At 38.7% G+C, this 24,287-nt stretch overlaps 1 protein-coding gene across 5 annotated transcripts in view; it reads left to right on the top strand.

Annotated features, from left to right (window-relative positions):
- TBC1D19 (TBC1 domain family member 19) overlaps positions 1-24,287 on the top strand; it is a 114,420-nt gene that overhangs the window by 67,980 nt on the left and 22,153 nt on the right. For all 5 annotated transcript variants that reach the window (XR_006281171.1, XR_006281170.1, XM_043514047.1 and 2 more), the window contains 5 exons: positions 4,847-4,931; positions 11,273-11,317; positions 12,671-12,703; positions 17,901-18,010; positions 22,059-22,150. Coding sequence is in view for 3 of the 5 variants with exons in the window: in XM_043514047.1 (XP_043369982.1) it covers positions 4,847-4,931; positions 11,273-11,317; positions 12,671-12,703; positions 17,901-18,010; positions 22,059-22,150 (365 nt within the window). In the remaining 2 variants the exon portion in view is untranslated. The remainder of the gene's footprint in view (positions 1-4,846; positions 4,932-11,272; positions 11,318-12,670; positions 12,704-17,900; positions 18,011-22,058; positions 22,151-24,287) is intronic.

Below are 24,287 nucleotides of genomic sequence, written 5' to 3'. Positions count from 1 at the left end.
TTCTGCTTTAGAAAAGATGAAAGTATGAGTTTGTTGGATTGTAACATCTTTGGGGCAGGAACTGTGTTTTGGTACATGTTTGAACTACCTGCACCTAACATAATGAGGCTCCTAATTGAGGGCTGTAGGTTCTACTACAATACAAAGAATAAATAATATCACTTTCTGAATGTAGGTTATATAAAATAACCTTTATGCTATAGGAAGACCAGGGTCACTCACTCTCCTGTGTCAATGCCCTTGACTTTCTGAAGTCCCTTGTATTATCAAATAGAATATTTTTGAATTTGAACAAGACTAGTCTAAAAGCTGAGTAAGACACTTGGATAGGAGTCTATTGGAGGAGACAAAGACTTATTCAGAGGCCCCCAAATTGGAAATGATTCTACCTATTAGTTTTTTCAGTACAATAACGTAAAAGGGATGAAGTCAGCCTGTTCTCTATTTTTCCAGTAGTTATAAGTTAGTTTAAAAAAACAACAAAAAAACTAGAGTTGAAGGACTCACAGAAATTGACTAAGTCTTGAAGAGAATAGTCAAAATCTTAGTTTAAAAATAAAAATGTTGCTTGACAATGGCCTACTGTAACGGCTAATGATTTGGTTAAATATTTTAAAAATAAAAAACATAGTAATTATAAATATAGTATTGTGTGGATGCAGCAATGTCATTTTCATCATTTCTAACATTATTTCTAGCAAATAATTTCTAGTTAATTTATATGGAATTATCTACATTACTTCCCTTTAAATCTTTTTAAATGGAAGGAGATTACATTCATGAATTTCCTAATGTGTATTTGATTGCAGTGTCAACATAAATGTCATGGAGCAAACTTACCATTTTCACAGCACTTTCAGCTTGATTAGTCACAGCTGTTAGGGTGGGCTTGTTTTAATTTTGTTTTTTATAGCTATGTGAAACTACATATGTGCCTTTTTGAAGTTAGTGTGCCCTATGTAAGTCTGAGCTTACGGTCTGGAGGAAAAATTAACCAAGAAACTGTTCCTAATGCTGCTTATTCCCATATGTAAAAAATGTATACATTTGTAATTAAATATATTTATTCAAATATATCTGTGTGTGTTTGTGGATATATATATATATGGGCACCAAAAAGAAATGCGTAAAGTTATATATATATAACTTTACGCATTTCTTTTAGGTGCCCATTTGAAATTATATCTCTATTTCATCTCAATTAAAAGTACAATTACAATTTTCAAATAAAAATATATCTGAATTAAAATATGATTTATACTCTGAAAAGAGACTTCATAAAAATTACACCCCAGGTATCCATATTTATTCAGTCTCAAATACTTCTATGTATATTTTTCTCTGTTTAGGAGTCGGAAGATACATTTTTTTGTCAGTCTTAGCATCTCAGCTTGGGAGCTGAAATCAAACTGTTCTTTTGGGTCAATAAATATGTGAGTTATCTGACAATCATGAAGAAAGAATAATTTTTGTATTGGCTCTACAGTGATGACAGAAATAAAAACTTGTCTCTATCAGTGCTGGGAAGCTTGTGTCAGTCAGTGACATAGGACAGCAAATTTCCTAAATCTGATGACATTTTTGCATAGTCATTTCTCAGTACATAGCCACATTTGAAGGTTTTATTTTTGTTTCCTTTCAACATTTAAGTCTTGAGTAATAAAGATGAATGTGACTGTAGGAATTCAAAGAAACAAAAACATCAAAAAGTATTGGATTTTAGCAACATAATCCCCAATGACTTCAACAACGGTCATCTAGCTAAATCCATGTGTGCTCTTTTTAAAAGTGCAGAGCTAAATTTGGTTCTGAGATTTCAAAAACAACCCTAAACTTCCTTGTGTCTAATTCCATTCAGTTCTTTATTCCATTCTGCAAAATGGTTTATAAAAGAAGTATATCTCCTAAAGACAACCAACATTCCCTACCTAATCTTCAACTTCAACTACTTTTCAAATTGTTTCATTCTGTAGACCACCAAGAAGGGGCTCTACAGTCCACAATTTAGGAATCACTCTGTTATGGCATATTATTTGCTGATTCCAAATGATATGTGAGGGGGAAAAGTTGGTTAAGTAAGAGAACTTGAACACTGAAAATTATAGCTTAAAAGGGATATAGAAATCAGTTGTCTGTCTAGTACTTTGTTTTTTGGCAGAATTAGTTATTACTTCTTAGATTGCAAGTTCTTTGGGGAAAGGATGATGTCTACCTCTTAGGTTTGTATGGCACCCAGAGTGGGGCCCTGATCCTGTCTGGATCATCTGGGCTTATGATAATGACAAGATTAAATAATAAAAATTAATAAAATTGAGTTGTACCGTTGGTTCTTATTTAGTTATAAATAGGGGTCCACTTAAATTGTGGTGCAATCACACATTTTTCGCAGGTTGTTAACAGCATAAATAGACATTTTACTATTTATGCCGTGACCAGCCTACGAAAAATGTGATTTCTCTGCAGCATTTCTCAAACTGGGGATCCTGACTCAAAAGTGGGTGGCAAGCCTATTTAGGGGTCACAGTATTGCCATCCTTACGTCTCTGCTGCTGCTGGTGGTAGTGCTGCTTCAAGCTGGGCCATGGGAGAAGCTGCTCTCTGTTCTGCTTTCAGAGCTGGATGGCTGGAGAGCGGCGGCTGTTGGCCAGGCGCCCAGCTCTGAAGGCAGTGCCACCACCAGCATCAGCACAGAAGTGTAGAATTGCATATTACTTCTGTGCAGCTGTTGGCGGTGGTGCTGCCTTCAGAGCTGGGTGCCTGGCCAGCAGCCATCGCTGTCCGCTCTGCCTTCAGAACTGGGTGACAGGAGACCAATTTCATGAGGGAGACCAGATTTCACAGTCCATGACATGATTTTCACGGCCACGAATTTGGTAGACCCCTAGTCCTATTTAATCCTTTGTGTGAAGAATACAGTGAGATAAAGTTGCTCATTTTCTGTTAATTGCATTAGTGTGGTTTCTGTATTACATTTTTACCACTTTACAACTCTCCTACGTTATAATTCAGGTCCATTGATATCGATTGTAAAATTCCTCTTTATCACATGCCCCATGATTTTATTACTTTAAGTTTATCCTTTGAATTTAGTGGTTAATTTTCTTCTTAATTTTGGACTGACAGTATAAACACCTTGTTAGTTTGTCAAATATTTCTATACTTTAAAAATAGCTTGTGTTATCATGAAAAGAAAAGGAGTACTTGTGGCACCTTAGAGACTAACAAATTTATTAGAGCATAAGCTTTCGTGAGCTACAGCTCACTTCATTTTCTTTTGGCTTTATTTCTCTTCTGTATGAGACATAGGATTAATAGATTTTAAGTCCAGAAGGGGCCATTATGATCATCTGGTCTGACTCTCTGCGGAACACACCCAAAGTACCTCACCTAGTAATTTCTATATCGAGCCATAACTTTGTTTGAGCTATTGCATACTTTTTAGAAAGATATCCAGTCTTGATTTTAAAAACTTCCAGACACCAGAATTCCTAAGAGAGGGCTGCAGATAAATGTTAGATTCTTTTTCCTACTGGGGAACATGGTTTATTTCCTTTTTTCGATTAGACTCTCCCACATCAGTTAACATATACTGAGTATTAACTTTGCCTGTGTATTGTTACAATTTGAAGACGATTGTGAGTTATTCAATAACAGTATTTAATTTAGAGTGTTTATTTAAGATTGTTTATTTTTAAAAAGGTGTTTAAATATGAGAGATTGTTGGGATTTTAAAAAAGGTAAAATGTTATCACAAAAAGAATATTATCTGTTTTCAAATAGAAGTGCAAGTGGTTTACAAAAGTCACAATTTTGCATGTTTGTTTTTGACCAATTTATTATTTGAAAACTATTCGCGATAATTTATTCAAAGAAAAAACAGTTTATTTTATTAAACAGAAAATACTTAATGAAACAGCACTACAGCATTTAAAACATTTTTGATTTTTTTTAAAATTATAGTCCAGATTTAAAATATTCCCTATTAAAAACTATATTAAAGAATGTTTAAAGTTGCGGAGGTAAGCACTCAGGTCAGGAAACAGCAGACTCAACTTTAATTCTGCCACCTTGTGTATGTTTATTGTGGTTCAGTCTTTGACTGCATGATATCATTCAGATCTTCAGATGTCATATAATTTAATATGACACAATGTTTCCATAACTTCAGATACATATATTTCATCTTTTATTATTGTTATAGCTATTCCAGGATTGCTCACAATGTGCTAGCCTCTTTTCTTATAGGTGATATCTGTTTTCAGAATCTAGAATGATCTCCCATATACGATATATTTGTGTTCTTATCCTAAACTATTTAACACTAAATATGCTTTTTGACAGAGGCTGATATAATGCTGTCTTCCTAATCTGGTATTTTCCCATTGTGATGAGAATATATAATATCAAGATATTCTGTAAAGGCTCTGTGTCTGATGGAGAATGTTGGGCACCAGACAATTTTAGAACTGCACATACACAAAAATGCACATGCTTTGTTTGTGTATGCAGTTAGTATGATGGCTGTCAGTCATAGTAACTGGGTATTGAAATTGCCTGCTAGGCATGTAAGTGGTCAGTTACATGCATACATATAACTGCATACACAAATGGTTTACACACATACCTCGGCATAGACTGGTCTGAAAATACAAACCTAGAAATCTTGGACCATAATGTGTTTCAAAAATTAAAGTAGTCTCATAAGAGGTTTTTTCGCTATTAACTCTATAGCATTAGATATAGAAGATCTTAAAATGAAACAACTGCCAGTGCATAGTTGTGTGTTTGACACTGTTTTGTTCATCAAGCAAGTCAGCTGATGGTTTTTTTACTTTGCTTTCTGCAGGTATTACTCTGTTTTTCCCGAGATACATCAGTATTGGAGCACTTTTCTTACAATAGCGCTACTCCACCCAAATCATACATACGAGGTAAAGTAAAAGTATTGTAAGAGATAATATGAAGAGTAGTGTTGATTGTTGTATGGTAGTATACCAAAAAAGCAAATCTATATGGGCTTAATTTATGTATATTACATATGTACACAAAAAGTAAATTAGAAGACCATAATTAAGATCACAAAGTCAAACACTCAAAAGTTAGGAAATGCCAGAATTAAGGTTGTCTATGTATTTGCATTATGATACAATCTTTAATTACGTGATCATATACTGTTTTTTCCACAGAACTCCTGCCTTATTCAGTGCACAGGGTGGGCCAGCTGAGGCAGGGAAAATAATATAATTATTATTTATTTATGTACTGGTATTAGCACATAGGGACCCCAGATATGGACCATGACACCATTGTGCTAGGTGCTGTACAAACACAGAACAAAAAGGCAGTCTCTGTCCCAGTGAGTTTACAATCTGACAGACAACAGTTGGATACAGGTAGCCAAAGGGTGAGCACAAAGAAATTGTGAGAACATATTGGTCAGCATGATAGGCGGCAGTCTAAGCATACTAGCAGTTTAGCTTTTGTCAATTTTACATAGGCCTATTGACAAAGGAGAGTTTTATGGAGGGTTTTGGAGGAAGCTAATGTTAGTTTTGAAGATGTTTACAGGGAATTTCTTCCAGGTGTGAGGGTCAGCATTAGAGGAAAGCATGAAGTATACAATCATGTAATTAAAGACTATATAATAATGAATACACATATGCACAGGCAATCTTTGTTCTTGTATTTCCTGACTTAGAAGTGCTTGACCTTAATATTATTTTAAGTTAAGGTTTTTTTATGTGTAATTTCCTAGGATTTTACAAAAGCAAACTGAAAAAACAAATTCCATCACGTGTCATTATATTGACACCTGCAGGGGTCATCAGCAGGGTTGGAACCTTGAGATCCTCTATACAGACCTCTGCCACTTGAGCTCATGGAGTAACTGATTGCAGTAGCAGGTTGTCATCCTCTGTGTGGACAAGTACTACAGGGGGATGGGACATTTTGTCAGGGTTTTCATAGATATTTGCTGACAGTAGAGGACTCTGGAATCTGGGTTCCATTCTAGGCTCTGGAGAGGAGTGTGCTCTTCTATCCATTTCCCCACCCCAAACTTGTCCCCTTTCCTCATTCCCTCCAACCTATCTCTGACCTGTCTCTTCCCTACCCTTACCCTCTGCACTTTCTGTCCCACTCAGTCTCTTGTCCAGCTCTTCATCTAATATGCGTGTGGGCTCTGGGAGGGAGTTTGGGTGTGGGAGGGGGCTCGGAGTTGGGGTTCATGAGGGGTTTTGGGGTTCCAGATCCGGGGGGCACTCACCTCGAGTGGCTCCCCGCAAGCACTGACCTGTTCCTGCTGCTCCAGGGCGGAGGTGCAGCTAGGCGGCTCTGCATGCTGCCTCCTGGCCAATGGGAGCTCAGAGCCAGCACTTGGGGTGGGGTGGACCCACACCCCGTGCTGCACCCAAACTTCCTCCCTGTTAGTTAACCGGAATTTTTCACTTACTGGCACCCCCCCCATTTCTCCAACATGCCAGATAAAAAAGCTTTTACTGTATTCAAACAATAAATGATGTAAAGTTTTATTGAAATAAGTTTGGGATAATCAGCTATATTACTCATGAATGGTGAAGTCATGAGAGAGTTACTTTTAAATGAGTGCCAATAAAATCCTACCCTGTCAAACTATTGTGTATTCTGTATATGCTGCTTACTTTTATAAAAGAAAAACTCCCATTGACTTCAATAGAGCCACGATTTCACCCCTTGAGTTTAATTGCATGGTCCTTGGAATGACAGAAATATATAACAAATACATTTTATAAACCTAAGAAACTTCAGTCCAATATCTCTGGGCCTTCAAGTCCCAGGAGGACCCAGAGGAAGTGGTGTATATAATCTCGTAAAGCTGGGACTCTTCCCTTTCCAGTCGTAAACGCTCATTGTTAGTACATTCATGAGATACTAGATTAAAGAGGGACGATCAGCGAGTTATCTCAAGTGCCTATACACAATGCAAGGAGCCTGGGAAACAAGCAGGGAGAACTCGAAGTCCTGGCACAGTCAAGGAATTATGATGTGATTGGAATAACAGAGACTTGGTCGGATAACTCACATGACTGGAACACTGTCATGGATGGATATAAACTGTTCAGGAGGGACAGGCAGGGCAGAAAAGGTGGGGGAGTTGCATTGTATGTAAGGGAACAGTATGACTGCTCAGAGGTCAAGTATGAAACTGCAGAAAAACCTGAGAGTCTCTGGATTAAGTTTAGAAGTGTGAGCAACAAGGGTGATGTCATAGTGGGAGTCTGCTATAGACCACCGGACCAGGGGGATGAGGTGGACGAGGCTTTCTTCCGGCAACTCACGGAAGTTACTAGATCGCAGGCCCTGGTTCTCATGGGAGACTTCAATCACCCTGATATCTGCTGGGAGAGCAATACAGCGGTGCACAGACAATCCAGGAAGTTTTCTGAAAAGTGTAGGGGACAGTTTCCTGCTGGAGGAACCAATTAGGGGCAGAGCTCTTCTTGACCTGCTGCTCACAATCCAGGAAGAATTAGTAGGGGAAGCAAAAGTGGATGGGATGGGAACCTGGGAGGCAGTGACCATGAGATGGTCGAATTCAGGATCCTGACACAAGGAAGAAAGGAGAGTAGCAGAATATGGACCCTGAACTTCAGAAAAGCAGACTTTGACTCCCTCAGGAACTGATGGGCAGGATCCCCTGGGAGAATAACATGAGGGGGAAAGGAGTCCAGGACAGTTGGCTGTATTTTAAAGAATCCTTATTGAGGTTACAGGGACAAACCATCCCAATGTGTAGAAAGAAATGCAAATATGGCAGGCGACCAGCTTGGTGATCGGGGGAAGTCCCGGATGACTGGAAAAAGGCTAATGTAGTGCCCATCTTTAAAAAAGGGAAGAAGGAGGATCTTGGGAACTACAGGCCAGTCAGCCTCACCTCAGTCCCTGGAAAAATCATGGAGCAGGTCCTCAAGGAATCAATTCTGAAGCACTTAGAGGAGAGGAAAGTGATCCAGAACAGTCAGCATGGATTCACCAAGAGCAAGTCATGCCTGACTAATCTAATTGCCTTCTATGACGAGATAACTGGCTCTGTGGATGACGGGAAAGCAGTGGACGTGTTGTTCCTTGACTTTAGCAAAGCTTTTGACACAGTCTCCCACAGTATTCTTGCCAGCAAGTTAAAGAAGTATGGGCTGGATGAATGGACTATAAGGTGGATAGAAAGTTGGCTAGATTGTCGGTCTCAACGGGTAGTGATCAATGGCTCTATGTCTAGTTGGCAGCCGGTATCAAGTGGAGTGCCCCAAGGGTCGGTCCTCGGGCTGGTTTTGTTCAATATCTTCACAAATGATCTGGAGGATGGTGTGGATTGCACCCTCAGCAAGTTTGCAGATGACACTAAACTGGGAGGAGTGGTAAATACGCTGGAGAGTAGGGATAGGATACAGAGGGACCTAGACAAATTAGAGGATTGGGCCAAAAGAATTCTGATGAGGTTCAACAAGGACAAGTGCAGAGTCCTGCACTTACAACGGAAGAATCCCATGCACCGCTACAGACTAGGGTCCGAATGGCTAGGCAGCAGTTCTGCAGAAAAGGACCTAGGGGTTACAGTGGACGAGAAGCTGTATATGAGTCAGTGTGCCCTTGTTGCCAAGAAGGCCAATGGCATTTTGGGATGTATAAGTAGGAGCATTGTCAACAGATCGAGGGACGTGATCGTTCCCCTCTGTTCGACATTGGTGAGGCCTCATCTGGAGTACTGTCTCCAGTTTTGGGCCCTGCACTACAAGAAAGATGTGGAAAAATTGGAAAGCATCCAGCAGAGGGCAACAAAAATGATTTAGGGGACTGGAACACATGACTTATGAGGAGAGGCTGTGGGAACTGGGATTGCTGAGTCTGCGGAAAAGAAGAATGAGAGGGGATTTGATAGCTGCTTTCGACTACCTGAAAGGGGGTTTGAAAGAGGATGGATCTGGACTGTTCTCAGTGGTAGCAGATGATAGAACAAGGAGTAATGGTCTCAAGTGGCAGTGGGGGAGGTTTAGGTTGGATATTAGGAAAAACTATTTCACTAGGAAGGTGGTAAAATACTGTAATGCGTTACCTAGAGAGGTGGTGGAATCTCCTTCCTTAGAAGTTTTTAAGGTCAGGCTTGACAAAGCCCTGGCTGGGATGATTTAGTTGGGGTTGTTCCTGCTTTGAGCAGGGGGTTGGACTAGATGACCTCCTGAGGTCCCTTCCAACCCTGATATTCTATGATTCTATGAAAGTTACCATTGGAGCAAAATTGAATGTTGACTGTTTTGGATTTCCATTCAATATAATTTTATTGAGAAATTCCACAATTTGGTAAAGGATGAGATAGTTCCTTAGCAGAGTCATTTTAAAAAATCGCATTTGTTTGAACCTACTTAAAGGTTTAGAACAAGTTCTGGTTCCAATGAATTAGTGGACAGAATATACATGATGATGCAGCTTCTCATATGTCCCTGAAAGTTATCCCATGTATGTTACCACTATGTATGTGTTGTGTATGATTGTATATTTTCTGTGTGTATATAATCTCAGTATATTCAAATAGCCATATTTTAATGTATTTGTGGTTAAAGTTCTTTATATGATATTAAATCTAAAAATCAGATTAATTTTAACTAAGTCCTCCATTAAGTAGACAAACTTTCTCTTTCCACAGGGCTCATGCGTGTGTATATACAGTTGGCCACAACTAAATAGGGACGTTTTTGATCCAGTTCAGTTGGTTCCGTACTACAGTAGAACCTCAGAATTACGAACACCTGAGTTAAAAACTGACAGGTCAACCACACACCTCATTTGGAACTGGAACTACGCAATCGGGCAGCAGCAGAGACCACCAAAAAAAAAAAATATACAGTACATCCACTGTGTTAAACGTAAACTACTTAAAAAAAAATTAATTTTTTTTTTGACAAAGTAAGGAAACTGTTTCTGTGCTTGTTTCATTTGAATTAAGATGGTTAAAAGCAGCATTTTTCTTCTGCATAGTAAAATTTCAAAGCTGTATTAAGTCAATGTTCAGTTGTAAACTTTTGAAAGAACAGCCATAACATTTTGTTCAGAGTTACAAACGTTTCAGAATTATGAACAACCTTCTTTCCCAAGGTGTTCATAATTCTGAGGTTCTACTGTATAGGGAACTGTATAATGTAACGCAGATTTTCTTCGTTTCCTGCTGGGTTTGGCAATATCTCTCTCACTGTGGAGGATTCTACTTTATAACATTTGCCAAATGCAAAGAACAAGAGATGAAAACACATAATATTCAAAGAGATCCTTTTTCTTATCATAACAAATAATCATTTATTTAAGGTTTTTAAACCATGAATTTAAATAACTAGTAAACACTTATCTCTGTTCTAGTTGAATGTTCTCTGTTATCTTAAAACTATAGAAAATAAATTAAAAACATCTTTTTAAAATAGGTGCAGTTGTGTTTAAGAAAAGCACTGAATTATGCCTCAAAATTGACTGTCAATATTTTTATTGTGGGTCTAAAAATAGTTTTGTATAGTATTAGCACATGCTCCTTTTGCATAGGAATAGAAGAAATCATGTGTTCATTTTTTATTGTTGGCACTGATATTAGATTTGAAAAAAGGGGCTTCTTGGAGCAATAGGGATTTTAAGATATGAAAGAAAAATAGGAAAAGTAGTTTCAATTATGATACCCCTCTACTCCTCCAATGATTCAGCCTTAATGCAACAATTTCCTTTTCCTCTCACTAACATTTCTACATTTTTCTAAGTGCAGTTCCTATGCATAGAACATTCTCCCTGTTCTGATCTGCCAAGGCACTCTCCTTTTCATTTAAATGCCTTCTGAAAACTCACTTTTGTCTGCAAGGCTTACAGTGAGTGAGTCAGTTACACTCTTTATTCATTTTTATTTAATGAAACACAAAACATAACAATCTCCAAAATGTATGTATGTGCACAAACACACAGTCTCCATGTGATGCTATTATTGAACTCCTCCTTCTCCCTTATCTCCTCTCTATTGTTTGTCAATCTCCTTTGTTGTGTCACATCTACGTTTTACATTTGAGGAGCACTATATCTTCTTTATTATATGACTTGTGTGAAATGATTTGCATCATAGTTATCAATATAAAATGATACAAAATTAATAATTAATTAACTTTTTTAATGATTTTTTATTTTTTATTACTGAAAAGTAAATAAAGTTCACATTTCTAAAGAGACTTTTTACTATTTGAGTGTGTTTAAACCCATGTCTGTTCATTCACAGGAAAACTCGGCATGGAAGAATATGCTGTTTTTTATCCACCAAATGGTAAGAGTTATACTATTGCCTCCTCTAGTGGAATCTGGGAAAATTACTACTTTTAGCCATGCAAAAATAAGCTAAACTTAACAAATAAGCAGAAACGAGTGAACGTCATCCAGTAGTATAATGAGATTAAAGTCATTGGGCTAGATCCTCACACTGGGTTATGTTGCTTTGCGCTACTGCAAATCCACGTTAAATCTAGCCACTTTAGGATTCTCTGTGTAGGAGAATATTCTAATGGCATAGGATAAGGGTAGCAGCTCATACTTCACTCTTCTCGATTCTTGCTTAGGGGACCTGACTGGAACACCCCTTATTTCAGCTAATCCCTAGTTGCTCAGCACCTCTAGAAAGCATGCCACTGAGATGCCAATTTTAGGCTCTCACTTTTGATCATTTGGTCTTGATTTTTAGGCACAAATGTATGAATATATTTCACATTAATGCTATTGTTACCCTTATTGCTGCTGTTATAATCTTCTTTCCTCACTGGTCATTTTGTCCATATCAACCCCCTCCCTTTTGACTCCTGCTGCTGGCTTTTCATTGCCCTTTATATCAAATTCATGCTCTTCGTCTGTACTTTCAAGGTCCTGCGTCACTGATCTTGTGTTTGTATCTCTAACCTTGTCTCCTTTTGCGTCTTCTCCATTCCAACAATGATGCCAGTCTTGGCACATCCTCTTACCCCTTCTCCGACCTCTGTTTCCATGTATTCTTTTATGCAGCCCACTAAGAATGAAGCATCCTTCTTAAATCCATTTGCCAAACACTTTCCCTCTCCTCATTCAAATCCCCTCTGAACACTCATTTCAGCCATGTCACCTATGGGAAATGAAATGATTTGGAAAAGAGAGGAAAACAGACAATACAATTGCCAAGATGTCTACATATCTTTACTGGGTACTGCATGAACTCAGTATTGTAATTTTCTTTCTTTCCCTGTTCCATCGTTCTTGTCAGTGTATGGCCCTTGCTGATTGTGTCTTATCTGAAGTTGGGCCTTGATTTCCTGAAAGCATGTAAGCACATGCTTAAAGTTAAACATGTGCTTACATTCTTTGCTAAATCGGGTCCTTAATCCGATCTTACAGGCGCGTAAGGACATGCTTAACTTCAGCCATGTGAGTAGTTCCACTGAAATAAATGGGAATACCCCCTGTTTAAATTAAGCATGTGTGTGTTTGCAAGATCAGGGTCTAAGACTCTAAGCTCTTCAGGATATGGAATATGTCTTTAGTTGTTCCTGTGAAGCACAAAGCTCAGTTTAGGAATTTGAAAAAACAATAAATATTAATACTTCTATGGATAAATGAACAAATATAAAAGGATAAAAGAATCTTCCTTATTTTGTAGGTGTAATTCCTTTTCATGGCTTTTCAATGTATGGTAAGTATGACTTTCAAATTACTTTTTTAAGTAATAATTCTGCATAGTTTTTGTAAATAAACCACAGTTTATATCACACATCCACATATTTCTGGTAAACTGTAAACTATTCTTTTATGCCTTTTAAACATTTATGTATTCCACTTGTTTGTGTATCCAAGGTGTGTATGCATAATTAGAAAAATGTCCAGACTGATCTCATTTGCTCTTGTTGTAACTTGCTAACATGTGGGAGTCCCTACACAGAGAACTATTATTGGAGCACTTGATCTTTAGGTCAGAAGCTAGCTTCATTCATGGTAATTAAATTTCAGTCTACACAAATGGGGAGAGAGGATGGCTTGCCAGGCTGTGTTATCTTTGTGCTGTGAGTAGGCAAGAAATACGTGTGAACAGTGGTTTCTTATAAAAGTGATTTGTATGTAAAAGGCCCACTGGCATAAGCACATGGCTAGGACAGGTAGTGAGTGGCATCATATAATGGAATGTTCATGACTTACTGCTAAAAGCGAAATTACAAAAATGTCTTTTGTGAATACAATGAATAATTCACAAAACATTAGCAGCTTGTTAATACTGGATGGTTTGGGCTCTCTCCCTTTACTGCATTAGTATGCCTTCTTTGGAAATCCTGATTTTTAAAAAAAATAGTTTGGATTAAATGAACATGTCATTATGCCAACAGGAATTCCAGAAACAAATGAATTCTGTATTTTGTGAAAAATCCTTTAGCACTCAGAATGGACAAGGCAACTGGTGCAAATGTACAAATTAAAACTGGTTCCTCCTCAGATGATGATGGAATGGTTTTGTTAATTAAGTTTCTGCTTTTTCTGATAAGTTTCAACAGCTTTTCTTTTGTGAAGAGCATAAGTAGCCTGGGAAGTCACAATGGGAGAGAACCTCAAGAGGTACTATTCCTATTTAGAAAAGGAGTACTTGTGGCACCTTAGAGACTAACAAATTTATTAGACCATAAGCTTTCGTGAGCTACAGCTCACTTCATCGGATGCATTTGGTGGAAAAAACAGAGGAGAGATTTATATATATACACACACACACACACAGAGAACATGAAACAATGGGTTTATCATATACACTGTAAGGAGAGTGATCACTTAAGATAAGCCATCACCAGCAGCAGGGGGGGGAAAGGAGGAAAACCTTTCATGGTGACAAGCAGGTAGGCTAATTCCAGCAGTTAACAAGAATATCAGAGGAACAGTGGGGGGTGGGGTGGGAGGGAGAAATACCATGGGGAAATAGTTTTACTTTGTGTAATGACTCATCCATTCCCAGTCTCTATTCAAGCCTAAGTTAATTGTATCCAGCTTGCAAATTAATTCCAATTCAGCAGTCTCTCGTTGGAGTCTGTTTTTGAAGCTTTTTTGTTGAAGGATAGCCACTCTTAGGTCTGTGATCGAGTGACCAGAGAGATTGAAGTGTTCTCCAACTGGTTTTTGAATGTTATAATTCTTGACGTCTGATTTGTGTCCATTCATTCTTTTACGTAGAGACTGTCCAGTTTGGCCAATGTACATGGCAGAGGGGCATTGCTGGCACATGATGGCATATATCACATTGGTAGATGCGCAGGTGAACGAGCCTCTGATAGTGTGGCTGATGTGATTAGGCCCTATGATGGTGTCCCCTGAATAGATAGGTGGACAGAGTTGGCAACGGGCTTTGTTGCAAGGATAGGTTCCTGGGTTAGTGGTTCTGTTGTGTGGTTGCTGGTGAGTATTTGCTTCAGATTGGGGGGCTGTCTGTAAGCAAGGACTGGTCTGTCTCCCAAGATCTGTGAGAGTGATGGGTCGTCCTTCAGGATGGGTTGTAGATCCTTGATGATGCGTTGGAGAGGTTTTAGTTGGGGGCTGAAGGTGATGGCTAGTGGCGTTCTGTTGTTTTCTTTGTTGGGCCTGTCCTGTAGTAGGTGACTTCTGGGTACTCTTCTGGCTCTGTCAATCTGTTTCTTCACTTCAGCAGGTGGGTATTGTAGTTGTAGGAATGCATGATAGAGATCTTGTAGGTGTTTGTCTCTGTCTGAGGGGTTGGAGCAAATGCGGTTATATTGTAGCGCTTGGCTGTAGACAATGGATCGAGTGGTATGATCTGGATGAAAGCTAGAGGCATGTAGGTAGGAATAGCGGTCCGTAGGTTTCCGATATAGGGTGGTGGTTATGTGACCATCGCTTATTAGCACCGTAGTGTCCAGGAAGTGGATCTCTTGTGTGGACTGGTCCAGGCTGAGGTTGATGGTGGGATGGAAATTGTTGAAATCATGGTGGAATTCCTCAAGAGCTTTTTTTCCATGGGTCCAGATGATGAAGATGTCATCAATGTAGCGCAAGTAGAGTAGGGGCATTAGGGGACGAGAGCTGAGGAAGCGTTGTTCTAAGTTAGCCATAAAAATGTTGGCATACTGTGGGGCCATGCGGGTACCCATCGCAGTGCCGCTGATTTGAAGGTATACATTGTCACCAAATGTGAAATAGTTATGGGTCAGGACAAAGTCACAAAGTTCAGCCACCAGGTTAGCCGTGAAAGTATCGGGGATACTGTTCCTGACGGCTTGTAGTCCATCTTTGTGTGGAATGTTGGTGTAGAGGGCTTCTACATCCATAGTGGCTAGGATGGTGTTTTTAGGAAGATCACCAATGGACTGTAGTTTCCTCAGGAAGTCAGTGGTGTCTCGAAGATAGCTGGGAGTGCTGGTAACAAAGGGCCTGAGGAGGGAGTCTACATAGCCAGACAATCCTGTTGTCAGGGTGCCAATGCCTGAGATGATGGGGCGTCCAGGATTTCCAGGTTTATGGATCTTGGGTAGCAGATAGAATACCCCAGGTCGGGGCTCCAGGGGTGTGTCTGTGCGGATTTGTTCTTGTGCTTTTTCAGGGAGTTTCTTGAGCAGATTGAACAGATTGACAGAGCCAGAAGAGTACCCAGAAGTCAACTACTACAGGACAGGCCCAACAAAGAAAACAACAGAACGCCACTAGCCATCACCTTCAGCCCCCAACCTAAACCTCTCCAACGCATCATCAAGGATCTACAACCCATCCTGAAGGACGACCCATCACTCTCACAGATCTTGGGAGACAGACCAGTCCTTGCTTACAGACAGCCCCCCAATCTGAAGCAAATACTCACCAGCAACCACACAACAGAACCACTAACCCAGGAACCTATCCTTGCAACAAAGCCCGTTGCTAACTCTGTCCACATATCTATTCAGGGGACACCATCATAGGGCCTAATCACATCAGCCACACTGTCAGAGGCTCGTTCACCTGCGCATCTACCAATGTGATATATGCCATCATGTGCCAGCAATGCCCCTCTGCCATGTACATTGGCCAAACTGGACAGTCTCTACGTAAAAGAATGAATGGACACAAATCAGACGTCAAGAATTATAACATTCAAAAACCAGTTGGAGAACACTTCAATCTCTCTGGTCACTCGATCACAGACCTAAGAGTGGCTATACTTCAACAAAAAAGCTTCAAAAACAGACTCCAACGAGAGACTGCTGAATTGGAATTAATTTGCAAACTGGATACAATTAACTTAGGCTTGAATAGAGACTGGGAATGGATGAGTCATTACACAAAATAAAACTATTTCCCCATGGTATTTCTCCCTCCCACCCCACCCCCCACTGTTCCTCTGATATTCTTGTTAACTGCTGGAATTAGCCTACCTTGCTTGTCACCATGAAAGGTTTTCCTCCTTCCCCCCCCCCTGCTGCTGGTGATGGCTTATCTTAAGTGATCACTATCCTTACAGTGTGTATGATAAACCCATTGTTTCATGTTCTCTGTGTGTGTGCGTGTATATATAAATCTCTCCTCTGTTTTTTCCACCAAATGCATCCGATGAAGTGAGCTGTAGCTCACGAAAGCTTATGCTCTAATAAATTTGTTAGTCTCTAAGGTGCCACAAGTACTCCTTTTCTTTTTGCGAATACAGACTAACACAGCTGCTACTCTGAAACCTATTCCTATTTAATAACTTGCATTCCCTACCATAAACAATACAGATTTAATCATTATTCTCTCCACTGTTTGAGCTACAACAGATGGAGTGTCACTTGAGTATGGAATTCTATTTGAACCCTGGTTGGCATAGAGAATCTGTATCTTCTAATGACAGGTTTCAGAGTATCAGCCGTATTAGTCTGTATTCGCAAAAAGAAAAGGAGTACTTGTGGCACCTTAGAGACTAACAAAATTATTTGAGCATCCGATGAAGTGAGCTGTAGCTCACGAAAGCTTATGCTCAAATAAATTTGTTAGTCTCTAAGGTGCCACAAGTACTCCTTTTCTTTTTGTGTCTTCTAAGTACTGAACTGCTTGGTTACAAACTCCTCCTAACCTTCTCACAGTTGATAATGTTGAAGTCACAGCCAGGAGTCTTTCACTTTCTCAGCCTGACTGGAGGTTTGTTTTAAAAACTGTCTTTTAAAATGACTTAATGTCTAGAGTTGAAACAACCCTTTAGAAATCCACCCAGCTTAGTTTAATTAGATAGCAATTTTTTGGATCAGTTAGTATTTAAAGGACTTCATAATGGTTGCCCAGTTAATGTAAATGTTCATCCAGATTTTAGAATGAGTATGCAAGTGTCCATATATCCTTTGACTGATCGTACTTATATGGTCTTCATTACTGTAGTATCTGAGTACCTCATTGTCTTTCATATATTTATCCTTACAGCACCCCTGTGAGGTAGTGAAGTGCTATTAGTCCCATTTTACAGATGGGGGACTGAGTATGAGAGAGACAAAGTAACTTTCCCCGCGTACACAGGAAGTCTGTAGTGGAGTACGAAATTGAACCTGGGTCTCCTGAGTCTCAATCTAGCACCAGAACCACTGGACCATCCGTCCTCAGAACATATTTTTGATGATCATGCAGGGCCAGGTCTATGGAATAGGCAGGATCCAGTTAGTTCTGCCTCTTGCAATCTATAGGGTTGTAACATGGACTACAATATTCACCTTTGATTGTCATTTCTTTTAATAATAGGATCTAATATTAAAAATATACCTTTCTAAATAAATCAGAACTAATTTATAAATTTATTATTCTAAAGGGATTATTGGCTTGTTTTTCCTCCTACTTCATGCACTTGCTCATTGAACTATTTTAACAGTTTACAGCATTGAGTCAATTAAATTCTTTTATCATTTCAGTTGCTCCACTTTGTTTTCTGTACCATGAACCTTCCAAATTGTATCAGATATTCCGTGAGATGTATGTGCGTTTTTTCTTCAGACTCCATTCCATATCTTCTCATCCTTCTGTAAGTTCATTAGGAAGTAAGACCCAATCAGTCTATATTTCTATTTGTTGTGGAACAATAATGCATAGTAGCATGATTTTATTTTATTTTATTAAGTGTACGTAACTGAGTTATGTCCCTTTAACTATGATGAAAATGTCATGCACATCTGAAGTAACATTATATAACTTTATTTGAAATCCTATAATTTATACCTCAATAATAGTAAAAATCTCTGTCAAAGGCATATTTAATAATACAGTGGTCATGCTGTCAGGCTTTGGGAGGAGTCAAATTCAGAACAGCACTTACGCATGTGTTTAAGTGCCTTCCTGAATGAGGCCAGTTAGTTGTGTGTGATACAGAGGTAGTAGACAGTGGATTTCAGTGTTCTTTGAGTTACTCTGTACTAGAATTACTTTGGATACCTCTATTACAAAGACTCTTATGAGAATTGAGCACTATAGTTTGTAGGTTTAGTCATTACTAGTCATTTTCAAAGGTGGTCTCAAATTAAGCTCTTTTTACCAATGCGTCTTTGTGTATAAACATACTTGAATGCACTTTTTAAGCATGATCCATATGCAGGTGATGGAATTTGTGTGAATTCTGTGACTTTCATGTGCAAGTGTTTGTGCATGCAAAGTTGTTTTAAAAAATTGACTTGCATTTGTATAAAGTTTTGGTTGTCTTATTTTTTGTTATGTTGTTTACAGTATTAACTATTAAAGTATAACATTCTTTTCTATTTTGTATAAAATCTGGTTGTTATATTTTGATAAAATACTTTTATTTAAAAGAAAATGGCATTCATTTAGCTAAGCATCCGATTTTTAAAATTCCCATGATTACAAGTTCTTCTTGCCCTACATAAGCTATAGAAAATGTCTTAAACTGACAAGAGTTTTTTTCCATTAAGGGGTTTTATAAATGAAGAGAGCAATCATATTTCCAATTATGTAATGATGTATTATGAATTATGTGAACAGCACAGAAGAATGTCCAATAAAATTAAAATTTGAGGGCCATTAAGAATCCATTGTGATACAGATGGTGGACTACTTTATTAAAAAGTGACTTACAGCTGATCCTGCAAATGCTTACTCCTGGGTATACCACTTAGTACTGTGAATAGTCACATTGATGGTCAAATAAATAAACAAACCTCACACTGGTAGATATTCTGTCTGGTAATAAACATTTAAAATATTGGGCCTATGCTTTGGTATATTAGCAGCATGGTATCCCAGTGTATGGGAATGTATGCTAGTTTCCATCATGATTTTTAAAGGAATTTTTAAAATGGGGAAAATTTTTGTTGTTCCACAGTTTAGACCACTTAACTTGACCTTGTTTGTAATAATTTGATTTGTCACTTTTTCTAATTATAAAAGATAATTCAAAAAGCCCTGCTTTCGTCAGTGTCCAGGTGTAGTGTAACTGGAGTCTATTTTATCAGAATAAAACTAAGACCACATAGGTTGGGTACTACTGGGCCTTTAATAGACTTAGAGACAGATTTTTAAAAGATATTTAGGCATCTAAAATATAAATAAGTGCCAGTGCCAGGGTGGGATTTTCAAAAAGTACCTAGTCACCTAACTACTATTGAAATCAATGGGACTTAATCATTTAAATGCTTTTGAAAATCCTACTTAGGCACCTATCTGTATCTTTCGGTGCCTATATACTTATAAAAATCTGGCCTTTAGATCTTAACCCTAGATATACTACACATTAGTGACTTGGAGTTGACTACTCCATTATACATAAAGTTACTCAGGTGTGGAAGTGCTTGTAGGATCAAGGCCTTAGAAGTTGAAGGGATCTGGTTTGCTCATGTTACTCTAATTGTGTATCACTGTGTTAGAATATAGATATTCCGGCCTGTCTGTAAAGGTCTATACTCTAATTTAGGTATATTCTTATCACTTAGCTAGTTATAGAGGTATAAAAGAGAGAATCAAAATCACTGTCTGACTGTATAAGGCCTTTGGCTAAGCAGCAGAGGCAGCCCTTATCTGGGAAGCGACCGGTCACATCCTCACATTCCAAACTAGTCACATTGAAATAAGGTGCTATTGGGCCGTTAGGAATACAGTCCTGTCCTGATAATGCCTATCACCTCCAGAGAGAGGGAAGTGCCTAGAAAATGTAAAAGGAAACTTAGTTTGATAGCATCCTGTCTGGCAAGAACTCACTCAATATCAATAGCTGGGATGTGAAATCCTCACTTCTGTATTGTTTTGTCATTATTTTGCTATTGTTTATTTGCTATTGTCTCTGTCCGGTTCTGTGATTGTTTCTGTCTGCTGTATAATTAATGTTGCTGGGTGTAAACTAATTAAGGTAGTGGGATATAATTGGTTAAATAATCATGTTACAATATGTTAGGATTGGTTAGTTACATTTCAGGAAAATGATTGATTAAGGTATAGCTAAGCAGAACTTAAGTTTTACTATATAGTCTGCAGTCAATCAGGAAGTGTGTGTGTGGGTGCGCGCGCGCGCGGGGTGGGAGGGAACAGGGAATGGGGGTGGGAAATTGGAATCATGTTTTGCTAAGGGGGGAATGGGTGTGGGGAAATTGGAATCATGTTTTGCTAAGGGGGGGATGGGAACAGGGACACAGGTAAGGCTCTGTGGTGTCAGAGCTGGGAAGGTGGACACTAAGGAAGGAAACTGGAATCATGCTTGCTGAAAGTTCACTCCAATAAACATTGAATTGTTTGCGCCTTTGGACTTTGGGCATTGTTGCTCTCTGTTCATGCAAGAAGGACCAGGGAAGTAAGTGGGTGAAAGAGTAAGCCCCTAACATCTTGGTGCCGTGACTCGAATGCATCGCATCGGGTTGGTGAGTGGCAGCCTGTAGGTCCCCCTCCCCAACAGTCCACGCAGCTGCTTGGAGTGGGTATAGCGAACTCTCATGATGGTAGTTGCGGGTTCTGGCAAGCCAGGGTAAAGGATTTTTTAGATAAATGGATAAGGAAGAACCAGGGCCCATACCAGGTGAGGGGACAACCTGGGATGAGATTAAAAAGGAAATGGAGGAAGTGTTAGGGGCTTATTCCTTCACCCACTTACTTTCCTGGTCCTTATCGCATGAACAGAGAGAAACAATACCCGAAGTCCAAAGGTGCAAACAATTCAGTGTTTATTGGGGTGAACTTCGAGCAAGCATGATTCCAGTTTCCTTCCTTAGTGTCCCCCTTCCCAGCTCTGATACCACAGAGCCTTACCTGTGTCCCTGTTCCCATTTCCTCCTCCTTAGGAAAACACGATACCAATTTCCCCAACCCCACTCCCTGTTCCCATTCCCCTCCCACACACACGCACTTCCTGATTGACTATATAGTAAAACTTGAGTTCTGCTTAGCTGTACCTTAACTACTCATTTTACTGAAATGTAACTAACCAATCCTAACATATTGTAACATGATTATTTAACCAATTATATCCCACTACCTTAATTAGTTTACACCCAGCAAAATTAATTATACAGCAGACAGAAACAATCACAGAACCAGACAGAGACAATAGCAAATAAACAATAGCAAAGTGGGAACTATAATGATAAAACAATACAGAAGTGAGGATTTCACATCCCAGCTATTGATATTGAGTTCTTGCCAGACAGGATGCTATCAAACTAAGTTTCCTTTTACATTTTCTAGGCACTTCCCTCTCTCTGGAGGTGATAGGCATTATCAGGACAGGATTGTATTCCTAACAGCCCAATAGCAGCTTATTTCAATGTGACTAGTTTGGAATGTGAGGATGTGACCAGTCGCTTCCCAGCTTATGGCTGCCTCTGCTGCTTAGCCAAAGGCCTTATACAGTCAGACAGTGATTTTGATTCTCTTTTATACCTCTATAACTAGCTAAGTGATAAGAATACACCTAAATTAGAGTATAGGCCTTTATCGACAGGCCAGAATATCTATATCCTAACACATTGATGTATTAATTGTTTGTCTTAATGCTTAAATAAAAACTATATTAATATTTAATTTGAATATATGAGTAGTAGTGAATATGTTTTCAGGGTGTGGTGGTGTTGTTTTGCTAGGGCATCGTGTCACTATGTTTGCTGTTTGAGACCCTCCTTCAAACCCATCTCCCTCAGCTCTTCTACCATCTTCGAGAAATTGGGGCGCAACCGTAAGTACTTTTTCCCTGTTTCACCACTTATTCATGACAATAACTGTAACTCACATTGTTCTAAAAATGATGTTCTGTGATATTGTAACTTATGGGGAGATTTTTAGCAGCCCAAAGGTCAGTTAAGTATCCAACATACTTTGAAAGTCAATTGGAGTGGGTTGCCTAACTTCCATGTGTGCTTTTGAAAGTCGTCCCCTACAGGTCATCAGATGGGCTTGCATCTTTTAAAATTCCAACATGAAGCACTGTACTTCCCTCTTTGGCAATTGAAGGGTGAGCATATTTGGTTTGTTTGGGCATACGTTAAATGAACAGTGGTTTGTCTAAGGTATGCCCAAACAATAAAATCCCTGAGAATAAAAACTCATAGGAATTCCGGTATTGCAGCCAAAAGGAACTTCACAAGAATTTCCCTGGCCTACAGGCTCGATAATATATCAGGAAAATCCTTAAGATCTTTTCTGCCTTTTATATAAATGCCAAATTCTCAATGTGTGGTTTTAGCCAGAGGCCAGATTCTACAATTAAGATTAGATATTAAACAGACTTCTGCTTTCCTTTATATTACATTTTTGACTGAATTACTGAAAAATTAACTCATAGGAATCAACTCACTGAAATAAGGATCTGATTTCCAAACAGATCTCAATAATTCATGGAAGATCTGCTAGGACTATCTCAGTTCATTTCTTGGGGAACCGATGGTTGGATTACAGTGTGATACTGATTTGGCAGTTTCTCAAAGAGAGAATATTAAAAGAGCAACCATGAACTATCCTAATGCAAAGGAAAGATGGGAAGAATAGTCAGAGGCCCATATGGCTCCATCAGGAGCTCTTTTTTATGATCTGAAAATCAAAAGAGTTGTGCAAAAAAATGGAAATATGGACTAATTGCTAAGGTTGACTACAAAAGAATAGCACACGCATGTAGGGACAAAATCAGAAAGGCTAAGTCACAAAATGAGTAACACTTAACAATGACCGTAAAAGGAAATAAGAAGAGGTTCTATAAATACATCAGGAGCAAAAGGAAAGTGTAGGATGAAGGAAAATGTAGGCTCTCTATTTATTTAGCAGGGAAGGAGAGCTAATACCAGACAACATCAAGAAGATTGTGGAGTTTTGCTTCAGTCTTCGCTAAAAAGGTTAATGGTGACGAGATATTCAATATAATAAATATGAACAACAAGGGGGAAGGAACACAAACCAAAATAGGGAAAAAACAGATTAAAGAGTATTTATATAAAATAGATGTATTCAAGCTGGCGGAGCCTGCTGAACTTCATCTAAAGGAGCTAGCTGAGCAATCTCAGAACTGTTAGCTATTACCTTTTAGAACTTGTAGAGGATGGATGAAGTCCCAGAGGACTGGAGAAGGGCAAACACAGTACCTGCCTTTAAAAAGGGAAAGAAAGAGGACTCCAGGAAATTGTAGATCAGTCAGTCTAACTTCAATACTTTACAGTTTGTTCACAGCCCGGAACAAATTAATAATCAATCAATTTGTAAGCAACTAGAGGATAATAGACTTATAAGGAATAGCCATTATGAATTTGTCAAGAACAAATCATGCCAAACCAACCTAATTTCTTTCTTTGATCGCCTCTATTCACTAGGCTAAGTTGTAGACATGATGTATCTCCATATTGGCAATGTTTTTCACACAGTCCCACACAGCATTCTCATAAACTAGGAAAGTGTGGTCTAGATTAAATTATTAGAAGATGGATGCAGAAATGGTTGAAAGACCGTACTCCAGAGTAGTTATCAGTGGCTTGATGTCAAACTGGGAAGACACATCCGGGGGAGGGCCATGCAGGGGGCTGTCCTAGGTCCATTACTATTCAATATTTTCATTAATGAGTGGAGAGTATGCTTATAAAATTTGCAGATGACACCAAATTGGGAGGGGTTGCTAGCACGTTGGAAGACAGGATTTGAATTCAAAATGATCTTGACAAATTGGAGAATTGGTCTGAAATCAACAAGATGAAATTCAATAAAGACAAATACAAAATAGGGTTAGAGTTAATAGTACACTTAGGAAGAAAAAATCAAATGCACAACTACAAAATAGGGAATAACAGGATAGGTAGTAGTACTGCTGAAAAGGATCTAAGGTTACAGTGGAT

This window comes from Dermochelys coriacea, chromosome 4 (assembly GCF_009764565.3).
Source record: "Dermochelys coriacea isolate rDerCor1 chromosome 4, rDerCor1.pri.v4, whole genome shotgun sequence".
In the NCBI taxonomy this organism is placed as follows: Eukaryota; Metazoa; Chordata; order Testudines; family Dermochelyidae; genus Dermochelys; species Dermochelys coriacea.
The sequence above is the reverse complement of the archived record's forward strand: the minus strand, read 5'-3'. Positions and strand labels throughout refer to the sequence as shown.